Here is a 22,617-nt window from a genome sequence, read left to right as displayed (position 1 = left end):
CAAGACAGCATGCTGGATAAAACAAAAACTTCAAGCGACTTTTAGAAGTTGATTTATCAAAGCGCATTTCACTTATGTTGACAATGAGTTCAGAATATTAATAAGCTTTAAGCAACACTTGTCTACACAATGCAAAATAATGAAGACAATAAAAAGTGGGAATTTTTAATCAAATAAGAAGTCGCACAGGTCCCAATTGGAGGCCGTTTGGTGTCGCGCACGTGCGCTGCGCGTGCATTAGAATGAGAAAAGCCGCAGCAGCAGCAAAAGAAAGAAAAGCAACACAAAGCGTGAAAAGAAGCGCACGGCGCGCGCACACAATGGTGCTATTCACCTTTGATATATTGCGCGCGCACGCGCACAGTCTCATGATTTCTTAATGACGACACAACGAGCGCACGCACAAGCGGATTGTATCTAGTGTGACGGACTTTTTAGCGTCACGTGACCAGGGGTAGAAACGGGGGGGGGGGCGATCTGACTCGCGCGTGGCTAGCCTGTGATTGGTTGGCCGTGATTGGTGGCACGCTCCTCGTGCCCGTGGGCTGGTTATGCAAATGAGCAGCTCCCGCGGCACGGGGCAGCCTTCATTCATCTTCTTCATCCTCCCCAGGGGGGCAAAGGATCGGGGGGGCACGGCAGGGACCTGGGGGGGAGGGGGGGGGGTCCATCCATTGTGTACGTGCAGTATAAAAGGCGGGCTGAGGTCGGTCGTGTGCCACACTCGCACGATCTCGCTCGTCCTGAGCCCTCACGCACACGCACGCGCTCGCTCGCTCACCTGAGCCAAGCCGCCGCACACATGGACGCGTACGCCATGCACGACTTTTTCCAGCTGAGCGACGACGATGATGACTCCCGCGCCAGCACTCGCTCCTCGTCGCCACCTCCTCCGCCACCGACGCAGAAGAAGCGGCGGCGGGGGCGTGCGCGCAGCGAGGCCACCGTGCGCGTGGCCCGGAAGAGCCGACGGCTGAAGGCCAACGACCGCGAACGGAACCGGATGCATAACCTCAACGGCGCCCTGGAAGAGCTGCGCCGCGTGCTTCCAGCGCTACCGGACGAGACGAAGCTGACCAAGATTGAGACCCTGCGTATGGCGCACAACTACATCTGGGCCTTGGCCGAGACGCTGCGGATGGCCGACCGCGGCGGACCCCCCCGCGACTGTGCCTTCGGCGACGGCCCCGGTTCCGGCTGGTTCTCCTGCTGCACAAGTTCGCCGTCCTCCTCGCCGTCTTCATCATCATCATCATCTTCCTCCTCCTCCTCGCCCGCCTACAGCCCGGGCAGCCCGCTCGAACACGCGCACGAGCACGCGCTCTTTGGCCGCCCGCGGGGGCTGTTCTGACCGTTGGAGTGACCCCGCCCCCCTTCTCCACCCCTGCCTGCACGGACCTCCCGGCGCGAGCGCGAGTACAGGTGCTTCTCACACCCCGAGAGAGCCGTGTATGCGCGTGCACGAACGCCCAAGCCAAGTCGAAAGGTCAACTCTCCAATTAGTTGTGTGAAATTTCACACTCGAGACTCATTCATTATTCATGAGGACTTGGCTTTATTTATTTTTGGAATGTTTTGGAACTATTTGTACATACAGAAAGATTTTATCCTATTTCCTCACTGACACTTTTCAGCGCAATAAAGTTTTTACTTTTATACAAAAAAATACAACACTCTTCTTTGTGTGTCTCGCATACAAGCACAGAATGGGGGAGTGGGGGCTTGACCAATGATCACATTGGAACTGCATGTTCTATGTATGTGTGTGTGTGTGTGTGTGTGTGTGTGTGTGTGTGTGTGTGTGTGTGTGTGTGTGTGTGTGTGTGTGTGTGTGTGTGTGTGTGTGTGTGTGTGTGTATCCTCATGCTTCAATCAGGGTTAAGATTCTAAGCATGATTGTGGATTTATTTAAAATATGTCATGTTGAAATCTTCCACATCAAGCTCGTGAAGGCAACAAAAGTTAACACGCGAGGGGAACAATGACTCAAAGTGATCACATGATAATCATTTGGGATCAATCAACGTTTTTGCAAATAAAAAATGAATTTGAAATGAATCTTCTCATCTGCCAGATCTTTAAAAGCAACCAGAATATTTTGAAATCTTCTACTCCGAGATAAAGTATTTGTTTTCAGCTCAATGTGACTTATATATAAAAAAAAAAAGCCAGATTTTTGCAATCTTGACAGAATTCTCCAGATCAACGACAACAATTCTTGATGATGCCTTCTCAACAGCTCGTCCGACTTCAAGCAGCAATTAACTGGCGGCTAAGCTTCTGTTTTTGCAACAAGTCCTTCGTCTGGAGGGGGCGGAGCCGACATCTGCTGCTCACTTGACACCTTACGCTTTACGCTTCACGCTACCCGCTCACAGCAGGCTAACTTCTGGACGCAAGTATGACGGACACAAATATTTGCGGGGCTGAGGTGGCAAGATGATATGCGGAAAACGCTTCCAAAAAAAAACAATGGGACAGAAGAGCAGCCAAGGAAAGATGAAAAAGTCCACAAAATGCCAGGGAGGGGGGGCGGAGCCTGAATCAGAAGGTCTTCATTGACACAAGTAACCTCTACAGTTCAAAGGTCAGGGGGTCGACAGGTAGAAGTGTGTGCTTGAGGCCTCTTAAGCACGCACACGCGCGTTTTTACTGCCGTGCGTGTGTCTCTGTGTCTCTGCTGAACAATCAAGAGTGAATGAGACGAGACAAAAGTCCTGTTATGGAAAACGTCAGTCAGTCATTAGCCCAAACTCTTTCGGAGACAAAAAAGTCACAAGGCTGAAAACACACAAAAATACACACGACATACTCGATGGTCTTCTACCTCACACACACGCACACGCACACTGCCTCAGGGGTGATTGGGCCCCGCCCGATAAGTGACAGGAAAGTGTCAATCAAGAGAGCACCCATGCAATATCAAAACACACACACACACGCACACATTGCTTTCCCCAGCATTGAGATGGAAGTGAACATTGTAGAAGTTCATGTGGAGGCCTTGCATGGGGGTTGGGCTCAAGGGGGTGTCGGTGGTCTGATAGGATCATGAAAAGTCAAGCAGATGGAAGTTCTGTGCCCTCTGCTCCTCCAGATAACCTCTGACTCCTCCCCCGGGACCCCCGCACTCCACCTTGTGCCACTGATTGCACCTGTAACCCCCACCAGACACACACACACACACCTCAGGGCAGTCCTGACTAATTTGTTGAACTATCTGAGCCGGCTGCTCGCTGACAGGAAGTGAAGCGGTCACATGACAATGACAAGCCCGTTTCGTTTTGCAGATGAATGGAAATTCAAAGGGACATCCAGAAATTCATCTCGACCTATGCTGTTATCTATGCTAACGAATCGCTAGCTGAGAATTAGCGCCCACCCAAAAAAAAAGGGGGTTGACCCTCGTCTATACGATGGCCGACTATCCGACGTCATCGCGGTGCACATTTTCAGTTCTCTTTCCAGTTTGCCAAGACGTCGTCACGGTAACCGGCATCATCTTTGGCGAACCGTCTGCCCTGTCGCTTGGCGGTCGCTCAACAATTAGCATGAAATTTATAACGAGCGCCGCAAAAGTCATCCAGAGGCCGAGGGGCTCCTGGCTGTGACGTCGCCCCCCCCGAGCGGGACCCCCCGCACCCCACGGCCCATCGTAGCCTCGCCGAACTCTGACCTCCTCAAAGACTCGGGCAATTTCCACAGCAATAAAGTGTTTCCACGGCGACAGGACCACCGAGGTCCATGACACTCAAACATCTTGAGCTCCGACGCTGCGGCGCGGGACCAACGCTCCCGTTCTAGGCTCTCCGGTCCGGCGTAGGTCTCGGGAGGGGGGGGTCAGTCCCGGTCCGGACGAAATAATGAAGAACTTGTACGGCTTTGAGAGGACATTGAAAAGCTTGCGACGCGGCTTGAAGGAAAGGATAAATCAGGCGGGGAATACAATGGCGGTGAGGTTTGGGGTGGGTGGGGGGGCAGCTGTGGGGGGGGGGGGGGGGGGGCGCAAGGAGCACGCAGGGGTGCAAGGGAGCAGGAGAGCGCCCCGATGTAAAATAGTTAAAAGCTTATTAGAGGCTCTTTCAGGCTTTTGCTGCTTTGGACTTTGTTTGGGGGACACCCTGAGCTCCTTTCAAGTGATTGTGAAGGGGCCCATTCAAAGGGGGGCTTGTATGTGTGTGTGTGTGGTGGTGGTGGTGGTGGTGGGGGGGGGGGGATGGATTGGGTTGGGTTGGGTTCTCTCAAAGCCCTTTTAGAAGCCGGCCAACTCCCCACAGGCGCATGCCCTTTAGCTCCGTTACTGATTGACCACAAACGCCCCCTTCTGTCGCCTTTGTCCAGCTGACTTTGCTGGGACCACAACCGGGACCGGGACCGGGACACTGACCGACACCGGCAGCCCAACTTGAATGGAGCCATTTAATAATTTTTTTTTTTTTTTAAAAAGTCCGTTGCCGGATGCCCGGGCGTGAGGGTGTGTGTCGGGCGGGCTGTGGGGGGGCGAGGGGGGGGGGGGGGGGGGCTGTTAAACACGGCCAGTCTGAATGAGGCGGGCCCGCCGATAGAAAAGGTGGAGGCCTGATCCCTTCTCTCTTTTCTTTCTCTTTCTTTGCCCCCCCTCCCTCCCCCGCCCCCACCCTCCATTCACATAAAGAGGAGAACAAAATTCCAAGTGGGCCTATTGGTGCCGTACTTAGATTAATTAGAGGCTCCTTTAGAGCCCATTCAGAGCCCCTCTCATACGGGGGTCCCGCTCTAAACTTCTCACATCCATTTGCATTTGTTTGTGTGTCGGGGAGGAGGGGGGAGGGGGGGAGCAGCCAAAATATTCTTTTAATGGCTTTTTCACGACGTTACGCTTTTTACTTTTTTCTTTGGCCGTCTTTTTCACGACGTTCCGCTTTTTAGGCCACTTTTTCTGCCGCTTTCAACAGGATGCGTCAGCGGCGCACCCGCTGCGCACCACAACAACACAACACTTGTGTGTGTGTGTGTGTGTGTGTGTGTGTGTTGAAATGTTGATTGAAATTCCCTCACCGGCATGAATGTTGATGACGATGATGACAACGATGATGATGAGGATGTGCAGTGATGGCGTTTTTTTGTGACCTGAAAAAAAGACATATTTAAAACATCATAACACATTTCACCAATTTAATCAAGTCCAATGCGGAAACACTAAGTGATTGTGTAAACGTTCACAAGACACACACACACACACAGATAGGAGCAGGTGGTGCACACTTTTATCATTAAACAAACTGACCTGAAAGCAGCTTTATGTGGCTGTTCCTGCCGCACCTGTGTGTGCATGCGTGTGTGTGTTTGTGTACTCGCACATATGTGGAGATAAAAAAAAAAAGAGTGTATGCCAAAGTTTGCTCATCCTAATGTAGTTTGCAGTTGAGTCTTGTCAGCAGCAGTGGAGAGCGACTCTGCCTTGCACCCGGAAGGTTCCGGGTTCCAAATGACTTGTGTAATCTATCAGCATATGGCATCGGTGGCGTTTGGATTAGAGCGTGATTATTTTGTTGGCCGCTTGTCGGTTGATGACAATTGTCGGTCATTTTCACAGAAAAAAAAAAAAAAAATCCTTTCGGTGATCTTCATTTTTCCCAGAATTGTTCCCGTCCTTTTTCAATAACTGGATGACATTTTGGATCTTGTCTTTGAAGGCTGTCGAGCAGCCTGTCTGGTCAAAAGGTCAAGCCAACCACTGGCGGCGGTCGTGCTGCTTTGACCTCTGACCTCTTCTGAAGATCAGCTTTCCCTCTCATTTCATCTTCCGGCGCGCTCTCGTTTCCTTTCTTTCAATTTTGCTCTTTGCTCCAAGACGTTTGTTTCAAAATGAGCCAAGTGACCTGCTGGGGACAAAAGAGAGGAAAAATGACAGAAGCACATGTCGGGTGACATCGATTTTCGATTCGATTTTTGTCCGTCGACCGCATCACACCTCCGTGGGCTTGACCTTGGATTTTCTTCTGTCCTCTTGCCGCAGCCATCTTCCGCTGAGCGTCAATCTGCAAACAAAATGTCCAGAGAAAGATTTTCAATTGTGTCATTTCCCGCGGAAGGAAGCAATGCGTCCAGGCCCCAAAGTAGCAAAGCAGCCCTAATTTAAATGTCAACCCTGACATTTTTTTGATGTTAGCTACCTCCCCCACATCCATTCCTTTTGCTTGACTGGACTTCTCTTAGCTCTTTGAGAGGTTTTATTGTTTTATGGTGTGTCCAACAAAAAGATGTGCTTGGCCACCACTGGATGACTTTATTTCCAGCTCATTTGAAAGTCTTTGCAAACTTTTCCACAACTATAGAAAAAAAAAAAAGGAAGAAGTGGAAATGGGCACGCACAGAAAATAAATGTAGTAAATGATGCGTTTGTCTGTAATTAGGGTTGCAAGAAAGGGGCGTGGCCCAAGACCAGACCTGTAACTGGAGCCGTCGGCGGCGCCGCCTTCCCAGACCTTCCCAGACCTTCCGAGATTTTCTTTTGTTTTATTTTTACTTTTTTTTTTTTTGTGGGCAGATTATGTTGAAACGAGGCCACGGGGTACATGGGGCTGGCTTTGCGGTTGCCATGGTTACCTGAACAAGACGATGCCTGGCACCTCTTGCACTTTCATCGTTTCTAATGGAGAGGGCGGGGCGGGGACCCGCGGATATTTCCGGCCTCCTCGCAGGCTCACCTTGTTTTACCTTCAGCTGCCGCCCACACACGCACGCACGCACTCACACACACACACACACACACACACACACACACACACACACACACACACACACACACACACACACACACACACACACACACACACACACACACTGGGGAGTCATCCAGCCTTGTTCCGAAAGTGTGATGTCATCGGGTCCGCACCACCTTGCTATCACATCACCACACAACACAAATATTCATCTACAGGTGACCTCCAACTCCACTTGAATGCGTGTCAGGTGACGACACTGATCATCAAAAAACACCCCCCCAAGGTTTGAATGGCGTGTCAATCACTTGAGTGTGTAATCCTCCCTCAATGGTAGCCAAGGCCCGCCCGCCCGCCTCGCTGGCCCTGGCGCTCTTTTTGGGGATCAGCCAGGATTTTGCAAGTTGACATCGTGACTCTACACACACGCTGACACACACGAGCACGCGAGTTGAGCTTTCCTCACACGTTCGCCGCCGATGAGCCCGCGCCCCAACAATGCCGAGCAAGTGTTGATCTGCGTGGCCTGCAGATGTTTCTGGGCTGAGCTCTAACGTCACGTTCTTTGTCAATATAGCGGGGTGCTGACAGAATTGTCTTTTCTCAGCTGTCAGGCCATGTGGATTTTTTTGTCCAATCAGATGTCAGCGTGTATGCGTTGCCATGTGAATGTAATCTGCCCAGGGGCTTCAGCATCAATGCGCGTCGCAACACGGACCAGTCGGCGGGGGCCGCTGCTCCGGTGTCGATTTGACGACTCGGTGGCCGTTATGGAATTTTCGTTTTTTCGATGTACAGAAATGCAAAATGTCATCTCACTTGCGTCTTTGCCGTGCGTTGGCAGGTTTGAGAGTGCGAGCGAGGAGATGAGGAGGATCCGCCGGTGCTGTGATAAGAAAAGAGGAGAAGGTCTTTGTCCTGATCACAATGGCGTCTGAGGGACACTCGGGGCTGTCACCAGACAAAAAGAGTAAATGACAAAAGACAAAAAGCATCTCTTGAGAGTCCAACATCAATCACCGAGTCCGCTCTCTTGCGACTGAAGGAATTCTGGCAAGGTTTTCATCGCAAGCCAAATACCAAACGGTCACGTGGCTGTGATGATGTCGCAATGATGTCACATGACCATCAGGACAACGTCTACCGACGTTGACGGTCATCCGGCGAAGAAACTGTCTCGGCTGCTCTCGTATTTTGTTTCCATGACGTTCTATTATATTCTCTTGCTTGTAGAGGGGGCGCCGTCTAATTAATCGACGAATCGATTTCCAAACGAGTTGTCGATTAATTAGACGGCGCCCCCTCTACGACTCAACAATCGTTCGGCGAGGTGCCGTCATTTCAAATGGTCAAAACGCCTGTCGAGAACAACTTGCAACGTTTAAGAATTCCGACTAAAAGGATTGTGATTTCTAGAACAAATTAGAAGGACGTGGAGCGTTCGCAGATGAACGATAAAGGAGTTGTTGCGGTTGTGCTTAACGCTGCTAACCGATGAGAGTGCGTGCTCAAGCGCGGCTTCCCTCAACCCATCTGTCCTGTCCCGGCTTTCTGGGCTTCTTTGCTAACGGGACCCGGCGGCCCCCCCCAAACACTGAGCTGGTTTGGGGGGGGATGCATGGCCCCCACCCGTCGGCACTCAATTGTGTCTGTGCACGGCAAGGCAAAGCAAAGCACTCTTCTATAGCTTTTTGATTGGCTTTCAATCCTCTGACACCCACACCGTTCTGCATGGCAGCTCTGTGTGTGTGAGCGTGTGTGTGTGCGGCTTAGTGAGGAGATTTAGTGGGGGGGGGGGGCACAGAGGTGATTTTTCACGGGGAAGTAAAACGGGGCCAGATGGGGCTGATTGTTACTTTCTACGCAAATTAAAAAGAGACATCTGCACTGAGATGGACGACACAGGCAGTTAACACACACACACACACACACACACGATAGTAACAAGTGTGTGTGTGTGGATGTGTGACAGACTTGAGCATGCAGACATCCAGCCAGGTCCACATTACAAAGAGCTGTGCGTGCGTGTGTGTGTGTGTGTGTGTGTGTGTGTGTGTGTGTATATGTGTGCGAATGAGATGACACGTTTGGCAAAGTGAAGTCAAAGTTGAAAACGAAAAAGAAAAAGAGGACAATTCACAGCTTCAGCCGAGGTCAGAGGTCATTGTATAGAAGAGCACAATGAAGGATTTCATGTGAGGAATCCCTCGACCCCCCCACCCCCCACCCCTGTCTCAATACATATACACCCACACACCAAGAGACCTCGTGTGAGAAAGCAAGGTCAATATGAGTATTAATTCCCCATGAATGAAGACTTGAGATCAGCCGACTCCATCGTCGTAATAGATGATAACCATATGTTGCTTTATATTCAATATTTTTCAAAAGTAGATGACGAACAAATGGAATCTCAAACGATACAAATCCAACAAAGTGTTTGTGTGCCCGTGTGTATCACCCTGAGGGCATTCAGTCACTTAGAGACACATTTGAGTGGTTTCAGTTTTCCTGCGGAGGGTCTGCTTTTTTGTGAGGAGGGGAGGGGAGGGGGCGGTCACATAAAGAGGTCACATGCAAACGTCCACTCAGTGCCAGGTGTCTGACCTGTGACCCCAATTCCCGCACGTCCTTGACTCCAAGCCAGAGCAGTCTCACGATTCACCTGGACAAGTGTCATCACAGGTAGTTGAAGACACACAGGAAGAGTGAATGTCAATCATTGGTCGCAACAATACCTGTGTCGGTGTGTGCTTGTGCTGTCACCTGCTGGTGGCTCTGTACATTGCAGCCTGCAAAAGCTTCTTGTCCCCCCCCCCCCCCAAAAGAGGGAAAAAAACACAGATTGGAATCATCAAATATTTAGAGCATTCGATCACCATAGAAACTATCATCGCCATGAAAACCATGCTAAACAGCCAAAGGACAATATAAACAGATTCTTTGGTTCAGACAATAAAAGTTGTTAGCAAAGTAACAACTAAAATCTTTTATTGTCTGAACTAAATAATCTGTTTATATTCATTACATGACGAATCTCATCGAAATAAGCCAAAGGACAACTTGTGCATGAGTTCCACAGCCGCAACATTTATTATGCAATTTATGAATAGTGTCTGACAATGTTGCCTTCATCCAAAACAGTCTCCATGATGAGTGTATGCGTGTGTGTGCCTCACATTCCACAGGTCATGTACATAAAGAGTGCAGCAATGCCCTCTGCAGGCCACCTTCTGCCATCACAGCCGCTGATATTTTTTCTGGTGTCAATCAAGTGACTCTGAGCTCGTGCTCTTCCTCTCGTTGCTCCTCCCCTTCATCTTGTTCGGCCTTCCTCGCGAACGCCGACGTCATTTCCTGCAGGAGGAGCTCTTGAGACGGCGTGCAGCCGGCCTGCGGACAAGACGGCGGTTGCGGAACGGCCACTCCGTGAGGGGCTGGAAGCGGCCGGACCTCCGGCGTGTCCCGGGGCTCCCGCTTGTGGCCGGCGCCGTCGCCACTGGACAGGAAGCTGTTTTCCAGGGATTTGAGCACCTGCAGCCCAAAGTCGCCCACCTCCTCGTAGAGCGGCTCGGGCGAATCGGAACGCTCCTCGGCGCTGTCCTGCTGGACCTTCATGGGCTGCGGACACAAGCGTGCTCGAGTCAGGAGCGCTCGGGCCCGCTCTCGACGGTGCTAGTTGAGTCAGAAATTGGCGAGAGACTCACAAAGTACATGGAGAGCGTCCTGCGGTCGTGAAGTTTCCTCTGCGGACGGCGAAAAATATTTGCGTTCAGCTCAAAGGCGAACGAAGGGGATTTTCAAAGTCGGGAGCTGCTTACTAGAGTCTGATTGGCCGACAGCATGCCGTGGTTGCTGTCATCTCCTCGGATGGGCACCAGCGGCATCGTGCCGAACTTCTGCTTGGCGATGTCGGACGACGAGTGGCGGCGCAAGACGGGAGGGCCCGGCTCGTCGTTCTGCCCGAGGCACGGAGGTGGGAGGTGACCACGTGGCGGCGGCGGCGGCCCGTCGTCACGGCGATAGAAGCGGGAAAAAACTGACCTGAGCTTTGAGGAAGCTGCCCACCCAGTCCCACAAGTCGGCCTCACTCTGGCAACAAAGGAACCTGTGCGCACGCGTATGCGTCCAAATGTTCATCCGCCGGCGCAAATAGGACCGCGTCGGGCGCTAAACGTGCAACTTACAGTTGATTCTTGTGTGACATCACGGTGAAGCCCCATCTATGAGCGCAATCAAATGTTAGCCTAACTAAAGAAAGAAAGAAATTCATCCATGCGTCGCCCATCACCTTGTTGGCGCTTTGAGTTTCCTGCGGACCCCCATGTAGACCTTCACGGTCTTCAGCGGCCACTCCTTCTCCGCTTTGAAGCTCTGAAGTGCAAAAAAGTGAGGCAACGACACGTTGGGCCTCACTCAAACGTCCCTCCGTCGGTTATTCGGTACCTTCTTGTCTTTGAGCAGCAGTAGTTTGTTGTTCTTGATCTGGAAGCTTCTCTCCTGGAATTTGTTTCCCTGAAGCAGTTTGGGTGTCTCCTCGCGACACCTCAGCACGCCGACCTTCATCGGGTCGCTCTTGTAGGCTAAAGGTCACGCAAGTAGGTCAGAGCCATGCTGCTTTCGTGCACCGCGTGTGTTGACGTGTGCGCCACCTACAGGTGAGGATGTCGATGCCGTCCCGTTTCGGGACCCTCTTCACCACAAAATAGGCGGAGCTGGGGTCGTCCATCTTGCACCACTGCAGCGCCTGCTCCAGAACTTTCTCTTTGGGATGCAACGGACGCTCTGTGGAAGGAAAAAAAAAAAAAAAAAGACACCTCAGACACAAGCATGCACGCTTTTTTCTTTTTTTTTGTGTGCACACGAGGACGCACCCAGCTGTCCGTCCTCGATAACCTCAAATGTCATCCAGACATCTTTGTCAGCAGGTGGGATGTTCCTCATATAAAGAACCTGATTGGTCAGTTCCTCTGCACACATGCTGGGCGACACCTGAAGGGACAGAAGAGTTAAAGGAAGGCTGTTACCATGGCAACAGTACGTACGCGTTACTTTAAGGGTGATGCAGCTGTCGGCCATCTTCGTCTCCAGGTAGACCTCGATGATCAGATCTCCCGCCTGGGACAACTGAATACACAAGCAGCAGCACATTGACTCATCCCCGCTTTAAGACTGACTCCGCCCAACCCTGAGAAGCCATTGAGTTACTTGAGTGTCCTTCCAGGAAGTGATGAGACTGATCTCCAGCTCCATCTGATTCTGGTGCTCTTCATCAATCTGACGAGGAAGCAACACGTCCAATCAGCTGCGCGCTCTGAAAGCGGACGTTGGAGAATGGGCCTACTCACGTCAAAAACATACAAGTAGTTGTCAATGAGATCTTCCATGATCTTCACTTCGTGCTCTCCTTTGCCGTCCGTTTGGAAGAGGCTGGGAGCAAAGAGCAGCGACAGGTTCTTGGTGCACATCTGGTTCAGGTCGGCGCATTTCTGGACCCTGGCGGGGAGCAACCGATGGTGATTTCGTGACGCGGATGACACGCCACGCCGGGTCCGATCGGGACTCACCTAAAGAGGTGGCTCACGAGGGCAGCCAGCGTCATCCGGTTGACCCGCGGAAGAGTCCGGATGATCTCCTTGTAGCGGTCTAACCTGGAAACCTTCAACTGGGTTTCTGAGGGCCAAACAGGAGACAAAGAGTTTGCAGATGCGGGCGGCTCTTCCACGCTAGGCGGGAAGTCGACTCACTGGCGGCTTCCTGCCACAGCGGGTGGAGGTCGGCCATGAAGACGGGGTCGTCGATCTCCCTGAAGAAGCGCTTGAGCACGTCGGTCACGTCCTCGATAAAGTGGTCTCCGATGCGCAGTTTCACGTTGCGAGCATCTTTCCGGAACTGCTCCATGAGCAGTTTGATCCTGGACTTGGCTCCGTTCTTGCGGTAGATCCCCTCGTGGCTCAGACCTGCGGACGTCCACGCCGCGTTTGCAGACGCCAGGAACCGCCCAGGCGCCGGCGTACTGACCGTACTGCGTGATGAAGGCGATGCAGCTGTCCACAATGATGGGGATGTCGTTCCTGCTCAGCTGCTGCTCTCGCAGGGCGTTTCCTTTCCCGCCGCCGGCCCGCTGGATGTCCGAGTACCACAAGCTGAAGTCGGTGCGGCCCACGCCCCGCAAGTGGAACGTCCTGACACAACGGCAACATCAGACCACCCGAGAGCAGCCGAAAGAGCTGACGCCGATGTCCGCTCACCTGCCCTTCTCCACCAAAACCAGAATTTCCTTCTTCTCGTGGTTCTGGCCTTCCGAAGCGATACCTTCAAAACAAAGAATTGGAATCCGGGCGTGGTTTCTAGAAGACTTGATTCTCATAGACACCTACTCAGCTCCTGGAGACGCTTGAGGTTGATGATGTCTTCTGCGGCGCCGTCGTTTTGCGGACAGATGAAGAGGTTGGACTTCTGCAGGACAAAGTAGGCCTCCTTCCACTGCTGAGGGTCCAACATGGCTCGGTACTGCAAGCGTCCGATGCGTTCAAACTCCCGAGTCAGCAGGCAGTGACAGCTGAGCGGCGTCGCGACCTGGAAGCGCAAACACGACACGGCGGGTTCTATCTTCGCTCCGTTACGTCTTTGGCCGAGGCGACGATCGTCGACATCAAACCTTCCCGATGGCGCTGGTCCAGGTGTGGAGAGACTCGGCCGTCTCCACGCCAAACTGATGGACTTTGTCCGAGTTCAAATATAACTCAAAGGTGTAGCGGAACCTGAGCAGGTAAAAGCGTTGCGTCGATTGCGCGTTAAGTTCTGTGCCGCGCGGCGGCGAGCTAACCTGTCCACAAAGCCGTTGTTGTTGTTGCTGTTGGACGAGTCGGGTCGGCCCACTCCCAAACACACGACGTCCTTCAGGTTGAAGTCCACGCACGGCTCTGCCGATCGCGACGTCTGGTACAGGAGCAGTGACTGATCCACCGAGCACCAGAACTTCTGAAAGTCTGCGGCGGTCCAGAGGACAGGAAGTGAAGGGAACAACGAGCTGCGGGGGGGAACGTGGTTCTGGCGGGACGACGAGGCCAACCTTCTCGAGAACGGCGAGACAGGGTCCCTCTGCTGGTGCAATTGGATTTGAAAAGGTAGCCCGAATGAAGGATGGTCTTCATGATCTCGTCGTAGACGCCCGGATCTGGGACCAGACCACAGGAAGTTCTATTGGCCATCCGTGTTCTACAACACTGCATTGTAGTAGTATTAGTAGTAGGACAGGTCTTGGCAGCGGTTCTGACCCGATGCGGGGTAGTGATCAAGTAGGTCTCTCGTTGGTTGCTGTCCGTGCGCTGTGGCCGTCAGGTAAATGGATCTGGCCTCAGAGAAGATATGAGTGACAGTTTTGAGGAGCGTGTGCTCAGAGACCGCCGAACACAAAACCTGAAGGGAGACGCCAAAAAGTGCGGTAAGGAACACAGAGCGTTGCCGCTCAAAGAGTCGCCTTCTTTAATGAGGACCATACAAAGATGAACGGCTGGATGGAGATAGGTAGGTAGGTAGGTAGGTAGGTAGGTAGGTAGGTAGGTAGGTGGGCAGGTGGGATGGGAGGTGGACAGGGAGTTGAAGAGGTCGTTAGGTAGTTAGGTAGGGTAGGTAGTTAGGTAGGATAGGCAGTTAGGGAGGAGAGGTAGTTAGGGAGGATAGGTAGATAGGTAGTTGGACAGGTAGGTAGGTAGGTAGGTAGGTAGGTAGGTAGGTAGGTAGGTAGGTAGGTAGGTAGGTAGGTAGGTAGGTAGGTAGGTAGGTAGGCAGGCAGGTAGGTAGGTAGGTGGATCTGCATTTGTACTGCAGTGTGTATGTATTTAAAAGACATCCAGATGACATGACTTAACAGGCTCAGAGAAAACTACAAATGAAAGCATTAAGTGTCACAAGATATCAAAAGCAAAGCAACAAAAAAAAGTACGCTGTGTTAACCAAGGAAAGAATCTCACTCCAAACCAGCGCTGGTCATTTGATGAATTTCCCTGACCAATTTAAAGGCGTTTGACAGATAGCTACCATTGTTTTTGATTGGGAAAGGGGGACGTTCGCAGAAGCATCTCATTGACCCTTTTTTTTTTTTTTTCCCTCTCTTCCACACCAATCGCACCATTCGCATCAAAACGACTCACTCAGTCCGCCTGATATCGTCTTGTGCGTTGACTAAAATGTCTACAGACTTCCATGTTTGACGAGCATTCCCGGTAACCCATGGCAAACGGATGACGAGCATTCACGGCGACTGATGGCCCCATTCGGCTGCCCGACAACACGCCTGACCCAAATTAAAAAGCACCAAAGGAACCCTTTAGCTGCTTAAAAACATGCCTTACTAAAAAAACATAAGACTTTCTCCACAACGCACTTTTGGGCTTAACGCGATTCCCAAATGCTGGACCCCACAGTCCGCCTAAAAATCGAGATTTAGGTGTTCTGTCAAAAGAACGCCAGCTCAAATATTCCTGTGATTCCCAAATACGCACCTTGAGCAGCTGCTCCTGGCTGCCGAAAGCGGGATGGTCCAGTCGGAAGCGTCCTTCCCGGTACTTCTGACCGATGAAATCTCGCCGCTGGCTCGGCGACGCGTCGCAGTCCAGCTCCTCGGACTGGGACAAGTGGGCGGCCCAGAACTCGTTGGCGCGATCGTTACCCAGCATGATGAAGAGCTGCCACGTGAACAACGGGTACATCAAAGACGAGTCAAAGCGATTCCAGTCCTTTCGGGTCTTGAGCCGATTCGAGACTTACTTGCACAATTTGGTTGCTCCACACGCTGGTGTCCAGTTTCAGACTCTGGACTTTGGAAACCATGGTGCCCAAACCTCTGTGCTGACCTGCACTTGAGAATTGAATGACATCGTTATGAAAGTCCACCATGCTAACATGCTAGCATGTAGCTAATGCGGGTGTACCGGCACAATTCTTGCAGATGACCACACACAAGTTGATGGAAGCCCAGTCGGGGTTGACGGCCTGGCAATCGGCACACGTGCGGTTGGAGCGGTTGGACCAGATCTTCTCCGCCACCTCGTAATCCGACAGGGTCTCGGCGATGGCCTCCTGCAACGCCTCCATCCAGTCCCGCTTCTCCCGGTCCGAGTCGGCCGTGAAGCTGGAGAGGCAGAGAGTTGATGACAGGTCGCCGTGGCAACGGATCGGCGAAGGTGACAACGACGCAAGGTGGTACCTGAAAGTTCTGTAGGGAGTGATGAGGTCGAAACTCTTGTTTTTCCCATCCCGGATGGTGGCGCCGCGGGCCTCGATCACCGTGATGCCGATCCCGGTACGAAAACACTGAAACCGTCCAAAAACAGATATCACACACAAGTTGCGTGTGGAAAGGCGTCGGCATTGCGTGTGGAAAAACACGGCCCAGATGCTAACGAGTAGCGTCTGCGGTGCTACCGGTGTTAGCCTGTTGTGCTAACATCACCTGCTGGCTTTTGTGGAGCCAAATCTGCTCCGTGTTGAGGGCAAGGTAAACTTTCGACTTGGTTCCTTTCAGCTCCAGGAAGCCGTGTTTCTGACAGTGGGGACCGGGACCCAACCAGCGCCGCCCGAATACCAGCTGGTCTCGGACGTGGTCCTGCAGCGTGGACACCCAACGCCGCCTCAGCACTGTTCGCGGGCGGGCACATCAACGCGCAGTTGGCCCAAAGTCAACAACGAATGGCTTTCCCCATGCACGTGCGTACCTTCGTTATCGGCCTTAAAAACAAAAACCCGCTGACTCGTCACAATTTCAAATTTGTTGTCTTTGGAGGGGCGGGCCATCTGGATGGCAGCCAATGGGACAACTCCTTTGGGGTACGCATCCTGCCACAGATGACGACGACGATGACAATGGCGTCAAAAGTCAAGGAATGGACTCCGACCTCACCTTCTCGTTTCCAAAATACATGAGATTTTTCCCGTCGAACTTGACAAAGCGCTTCTGGAAAACGTAGTTCCTGGAATGAAGCACAAATTCCGCATCGTCAGGCGAGCGCGACAAAGTTGCGGGACGTGGAAAAAAAAAAAAAAAGAGAAAGACACACACACCCAGTCAAGAAGGAAGAAGAGGAGGACGAAGACGACGACACACAGGACAGGACCAAAATGACCACATGCACAACGAGAGTGTGTGCTGAACTTTCAAGCCTGACACACACGCACACACACACACGCACGTACACACACGTTTAACGTGTGCAAAAGCTACTACGTCGTCATCGCCCCAGCTGGACCCGCCCGCCGCTTCGATCGAAGAGGTTTCTTCTACTTGCCGTTCCCAGCGACATAAACCAAACGCACCCCTGCGGCGACAGTTTGTCCAGCCATCCGCTGATGATGGGCGTGGCGGCCCTGTCGCTGAGGGAAGTGTAGCTGGCGTACGGCGAGATGGTCTGGTCCTCGTCGCCGTCTGGCGACAGCGCGCGCCTGCAAAGGGGACCATGATGGTCTGGCGCCACTCGGCTGACATCCCGAATGTCACGTGACGACCGCTTTACCCGTGATGCTCGGCAAATTCCCCCTCCCGCCTCCTGCTCTCTCCGTCTCGTCCGATGTCGATCTGAGTGAGAAAACGAAGCAAACAGAAATCACGTGTTGGGTGCCGACATCAAAACGGCGGCGCGACGGGCTCACCTCGCTGCCAAAGGTGTTGACTCCGCCTCTTTGGAAAAGCGTTTCACAGTAGGGACTGATGACGTCGTCGAGGTCAACGGGGTCGTCTGTCAACACAACCAGTGTCTTTGTGGCTTATGACATCACGCGTGACATCATTGCACGGTTACATCACACATGTTGTCACACATGACAGAATATAAAGTGATGATGTCACGATGATGTCACCTTGCACACTCACCTCTGACTGATTCGGACGAGTTGTTGCTTGAAGTGCCGCCACTGCCGACAGGATTCAAATGAATTGATCATTGATCGACTGACTGGTTGATGGGCGAATCGTCCAAACCTGTTTCTCTGGTCCCTCCGGTTCTTGTCAGCTGCATGTCGAGGCGGCGTCGGAGGGGCAGACCCCACGGTGCCCCAGTAGATGTCATTGGAGATCATCTCCATCCTGCTGGAGCCGGACCACCGCGAGGACAAGGACGTCCTGCCATCGTCATGGCAACCGAGAGACGTAGGTGAAGAGGAAGCGGGACGCGGTGGGTTGTCGTGCGCTTGCGTGGGACTAGAGGGCAACGGGGATGCGGCGAGCGGAACCGGACGGACGACCCTCGGGGGAACGGGCGGCAGGGAAACGACGGGCGGCGACTCGGACAAAGGTGAGCTGATGCCGTCTAAAAGCGGAAAGCAGACGGACTCTTGGGAGAGTCTCCTGTGCGGCGACAGCACGACGTCGGGCGCAGGAGGGTGAAAGTGAACGGGCGCAGTGCGCCTCCGGTTAAAAACCGTTCTGGGTTTGGGCACCGGCTTCAGCATGGCGGACAGGTCCGGGGCTGAATTGTTCCTAAACGCTTCCAAGCCGTAGGTCCTGCGCAACGATGGGGGCGGAGAAGACGACGGCAGGTCCGTCGCCGAACGGTGTCGCTCAGGCGCCGCTCTCTGATTGGCTCCCTGAGCTAACCGCCTCTGGACTTGCGATAGAAGTCTGAGGATCCGTTTGCGATGTCCGGTGGCCGTGATTCCCAGGCTGACCAGCGCGTCGTGATCCAAGTGGGCCACATCGGCGGCCAATAGGAGCCCGGCTCTCTGGAAGGAGGCGTGGTACCTGGGAGGAACCGCAAGAAGTGGGCAAATGATGGCCCCTGCGTTGCTTTGTGCATCGAGTGACTTCTGACCTCTCCAGATGGATGGCGGCCAGAAGCGTTTCCACCGCCGTGTTAGCGTCTAGCGTCGCCATGACCACCATCGCCAGCGCCATCTCCTGACGCCATCACCGGGCCATCACCGGTCACAGCGGCCCATCGGTAACAGACCGTCTTCAACAAAATGAATTCATTCATTAACGACATATATTCATGTCAAAAGAAAATATGCTGCTACTATGTTAGTGTAGCAGGAAGTTAACTAATGCTAGCATGTTAGCATAGCAAGAAGTGACTAAACTATATTGCTAATATGTTAAGTGTTCGAGATATTGAATAACTTTGTTAGCATGTTCAAATGACAGGTGTCAGAATAGCAAGAAGCAGTATTGTGATCCTTTTTTTTCTTTCATCTGCATATGCAACGGACACATCACAGTGTGTGTACTTTTATAGAACAGCCTATTTTGGACATATGTTTTTCAAGTGACAAACTTCCACATTCATTTGGAAAGATTGACAACCTCGACTGACTCATCGTAGCATACCAATGCTAGTGGGGACTTTTCAAAAAGAGGTCTCATTCTCTTCACATATTTCGACATTTTCATGCAAGCGTAATCTTCATGGTGTGAAGATGCCACAAGAGCATTTTAGCATTTTGCTCGTGCAAGTCCTCAGCGACAGCCACTTTGTCATAAAAGTGGACGTCAGTGCGCCCTCTAGCGGACCAAAAGAGCAACAACAGTTACTTTTACCAAACGTTTTCTCCATTGGGACTGGAGGCCCTGAGCGGCCCAAGCGACTTGGCACAGTTAGCATAGCAGTAAACGACCACCAAAAAGCATCTCCGGAAGAAATCAATAACTGGGAGTGGCCCGACAGGATCACAAACGTGTCGCTAATATGTTAGCTGAGTAGCAAGTCATGGAAATAAGAGGCCAACTTGCTCTTTGAAGGCCTAATTGATGTTTTATTCATCACAGTTGAAGCAGATGATTGGGCTGCATTGATTGCAACGGATGATGACTTCATGCAGGCGAGCACAAGACGACTATTGTTACGCGCACACAAGCGAAGCGTTGTTATTCAGCATGTGTGTCGGGCTGACCTCGGCCCTCCAGAGAACGACGAGGGGGCGCGTTCCTAAACAAAAGGAGTTGTGTTCCGTTCTGTTCTCTTCCATTCCGGTCCGTTCCGTTGTGCTCTGCCCGCCCGCTCACGTCACCCAAGCGGCGCCAACGAGAACGGCTCGGCCTCGTTTGGTCCTCACGCTCACGTTTTGCCGCCGGCGCAACACGTTACCGTAGCGACGCCGGACAAACGACACCGCCAATCGGTGCAGAACAGGTCATGTGACTTAGCACACCCAAACTTTCTACATGCGCAAGTGTGTGTGTGTTTGCACGTGTGTTGTGCAAAAGAATAAATTGTGTGTGGGTGTCTGTTTCCTAAACAATCCCGTGTGTGTGTGCTATATGTGATTGCTCAAGTGGACTTGGAAGCTGCACATCCGGTTGTTTGCCCCATGAGAACTTGAGGAAGACGCCGGACAATTGCATCCACCCCCGAATTTGAAAGGGGGGGGGGGGGCGTGGCCGGCCCCATCAGCTTTATAGCGAGCGTTTGAACTCGCCGTGGTAATTGCATGTCACGTTTGCATGAAGAAGCCAGCAGAGCAGCACGGCTAGTCACATGAGCGCTATCCCGTGATGGAAAGTACAGTGGAGCGTTTTAATCTGGTTTACCAACTCCAAGCCATGATGATGTCAAGCCATGACGATGTGATGACTCATGCTACAAAAGTACATGCAAATGATGTCATGTCATGTCATCCATCACGCTGTGATGTCATGCTTTGGTGCTACGCGACAGATGTCAGGCCGTGACGCCCGTGCACACGAAACGAGCGCTAAGGAAGCGGCCAGAGGAAAGGAAGGGCCCAGCGAATGGCCGTGACATCACAACGGGAAGTTTTCAACAGGAACATGCCGCTTTACAACATCCTCTTTGTATGTGCGTGTTTGTTAGGCAGGACGATGGCGCACCCTCCCCCCCAAGGTCAGAAAGGAAACAAACACCTCCTTTTCCTTTACTAACACACGCACACACATTTCTACAAACGAGAAAGGAGCAGATAGTGATACCAGGCATCGCCCTTCTTTCAAAGTATCGGGGAACGTGAAGGCTGCCGATACCGGCCACCGATACTTAAAGCAAAGAAGAGCAACCATGAGCAGTGACATTTGATGCTCAACAGCTACTAAACCAACAAAAGACATTTGATAAAAAAAAAAAATATATATATATTCTCTAAGTCTGCTACACATGGGCTCCCTCTGGTGGTATGCAAAAGAATGACCAAATTCGATACAACAACAATGCACATTTACAACATGACTTCAATCCAACATAAGTGAAGCTAGTTGAAAATACATGATGTGCCTTTTAGGACTGAAATTTCTATTTTAATATCAACCATGAAAAGTCCATTTATAGCTTTTTGTTGTTGTTGTTGAGAGGTGTGTCCTACCTCCATTATGTCCAAAACAAAACAACATCAAGAAATCCATCAGTAGAAATTAGACGCAGTTACACCAGACCAGAACCAATCATGACAGACGTGAAAACCAGGTCAGGTGCACTTCAACTGCTTTCTGCGTCACAGGGGGTCAAATTTAGGAAAAGATTTGCAATTGAGCCAGAATTGCATGACATTTGACCAACTGGAAAACTGGACCAAGTCCACAACTAAAACCAGAAGAACCAATAAATGCTCATGTGAAACTCACCAGTGAAAAAGCAAAATTGCAAAAACCAGTCCGACCAGAGGAACCGGCAAAACAAGCAGAAGCGGTCAGAGCGGTAGAACTACTAAAACCAGTAGAACCAGATAGACTAGCAAAACCAGTACGCAGACCTGCCAGACCAGTCAAGCCGGACGAGAACAAACGGTGCGTGTGTGTGTTTCCGGTTGGGTCCAATCCTGACCGAACCGAACCGCGACCGAAACAACTTGACCCGTTGCAGTCACTCACTTGATTCGTGCTCCGGTTCCTTTTCCTCCCCGGTTCGGTTCGGTTCGATTGACAAGATCCGCACGCAGTCCAGGACCGTAACCAAACCCACATCCACTCAGGTGCTGAGACTTGTGAGAGTTGCGCGAGTTCTGTTGGATTGCAGACGTTCACAATGTCAAGGCACAGCAAGAACAACGTATACAACTTCCGGCTTGCTGTATTTCAAATCAAAAGTTCCAAAAGTCCCGATTTCCTGTTGTAGACTGACGCGATATTCAATGTTAAAATCAATATTTGATGTTATGAATAAACACGCAAGATATTCAAATACGCAAAGCAGATTCGTAATTTAAATATTTGCCTTTTTTTTTCTCCAAAGGAATTATGATTTAATCATTATCATCACATGCTACTCATTGTATTAAATATGTATTTGGAGTTTAAATCTGAACATTAAATAGATCATTTTAATATAGTATACTTTTGTTATATTATACTGATTTGGTTTTAATCGTGATGTATAATTGGGAGGGGGGGGGGGTTGCGTCTCTCCAATAAAAACATTCCATTAAAGTAGAATTTATTTTAAAGTTGAATAACTCAGTTGGATAGCAATTTGATTCAAAATGTTCACGACCATATCATGCAATGAGTTATAAATGAACCTGTGTCAGGTTACATGCGTTCATTAGCATACTGTAAATGAGAGAAAAAGAAATGAAAAGAAAAGGTGTCACGATGCGTTCATATTCGAGGTGACGAGGGAAGGAGAAAGGTTTCAGGTTTTGCCCAGCTAACTCTGCTGCTATGCGGACAGGAAGCAAGCGCCTCGGCGGGTGCCCGGGCGCTGGTGGAGTTTCCTCTGCTCTCCTTTCCTTTCCTTGTCCTTGCCGCCAAAGACAATCAGAAGCCAGCAGACAGGAAACAGGAAGCATCTGAGACAATATGGAGGCGGACATCAAAACAAAGTGAGGAAGTCCATTTGACCGGATGTCTTCGCACTGACACCTCAGCGTGGTGTTTAGCACTACCTCAGCAACATGTTAGCACGACCGTAGTTTCATGTGAGAATTGCTTTATTATAATCTTGTCGGCAACTCATCATGTTCATTTGACCTA

General features: G+C 51.4%; 2 protein-coding genes across 2 annotated transcripts; one reads left to right on the top strand and one right to left on the bottom strand.

The window, feature by feature from the left end:
* The first annotated feature begins 687 nt into the window (after positions 1-687).
* neurog1 (neurogenin 1) lies at positions 688-1,629 on the top strand. The gene has a single exon (XM_085905770.1). It carries the CDS (start codon positions 803-805, stop codon positions 1,349-1,351), a length of 549 nt encoding a protein of 182 aa, XP_085761896.1. The 5' UTR covers positions 688-802; the 3' UTR covers positions 1,352-1,629.
* An 8,145-nt stretch (positions 1,630-9,774) lies between these two features.
* arap3 (ArfGAP with RhoGAP domain, ankyrin repeat and PH domain 3) lies at positions 9,775-21,677 on the bottom strand. Its single transcript, XM_085905710.1, has 35 exons — positions 21,517-21,677; positions 18,512-18,652; positions 17,683-18,441; positions 17,575-17,615; positions 17,355-17,440; positions 17,219-17,280; positions 17,022-17,147; positions 16,609-16,678; positions 16,424-16,544; positions 16,162-16,346; positions 15,916-16,022; positions 15,641-15,840; positions 15,477-15,562; positions 15,212-15,394; positions 13,985-14,126; positions 13,780-13,884; positions 13,534-13,696; positions 13,366-13,468; positions 13,085-13,283; positions 12,956-13,019; positions 12,726-12,889; positions 12,452-12,664; positions 12,272-12,377; positions 12,053-12,200; positions 11,913-11,981; positions 11,757-11,831; positions 11,579-11,696; positions 11,361-11,489; positions 11,151-11,287; positions 10,996-11,078; positions 10,892-10,927; positions 10,749-10,812; positions 10,526-10,663; positions 10,412-10,450; positions 9,775-10,325 (listed from the first exon to the last, which is right to left on the bottom strand). Exons 2-35 carry the CDS (start codon positions 18,592-18,594, stop codon positions 9,975-9,977), a joined length of 4,755 nt encoding a protein of 1,584 aa, XP_085761836.1. The 5' UTR covers positions 18,595-18,652; positions 21,517-21,677; the 3' UTR covers positions 9,775-9,974.
* Positions 21,678-22,617: the final 940 nt, after the last annotated feature.

The sequence above is a fragment of the Syngnathus leptorhynchus genome, chromosome 2, assembly GCF_054491065.1.
Source record: "Syngnathus leptorhynchus isolate UIUO chromosome 2, UIUO_Slep, whole genome shotgun sequence".
NCBI classification, from domain to species: Eukaryota; Metazoa; Chordata; class Actinopteri; order Syngnathiformes; family Syngnathidae; genus Syngnathus; species Syngnathus leptorhynchus.
The sequence above is the reverse complement of the archived record's forward strand: the minus strand, read 5'-3'. Positions and strand labels throughout refer to the sequence as shown.

Bases quoted from the DNA above. Each gene is read 5' to 3' on its own strand.
- arap3 (XM_085905710.1), bottom strand. From the start codon at position 18,594: ATGGCGCTGGCGATGGTGGTCATGGCGACGCTAGACGCTAACACGGCG. The intron at 13,885-13,984 runs GTCAGAACCGCT...GTCTGGTCCCAG, and splicing joins TGATCACTACCCCGCATCGG to ATCCGGGCGTCTACGACGAG. The intron at 10,326-10,411 runs GTGAGTCTCTCG...TTGTGTCCGCAG, and splicing joins GGACGCTCTCCATGTACTTT to CCCATGAAGGTCCAGCAGGA.
- neurog1 (XM_085905770.1), top strand. From the start codon at position 803: ATGGACGCGTACGCCATGCACGACTTTTTCCAGCTGAGCGACGACGAT.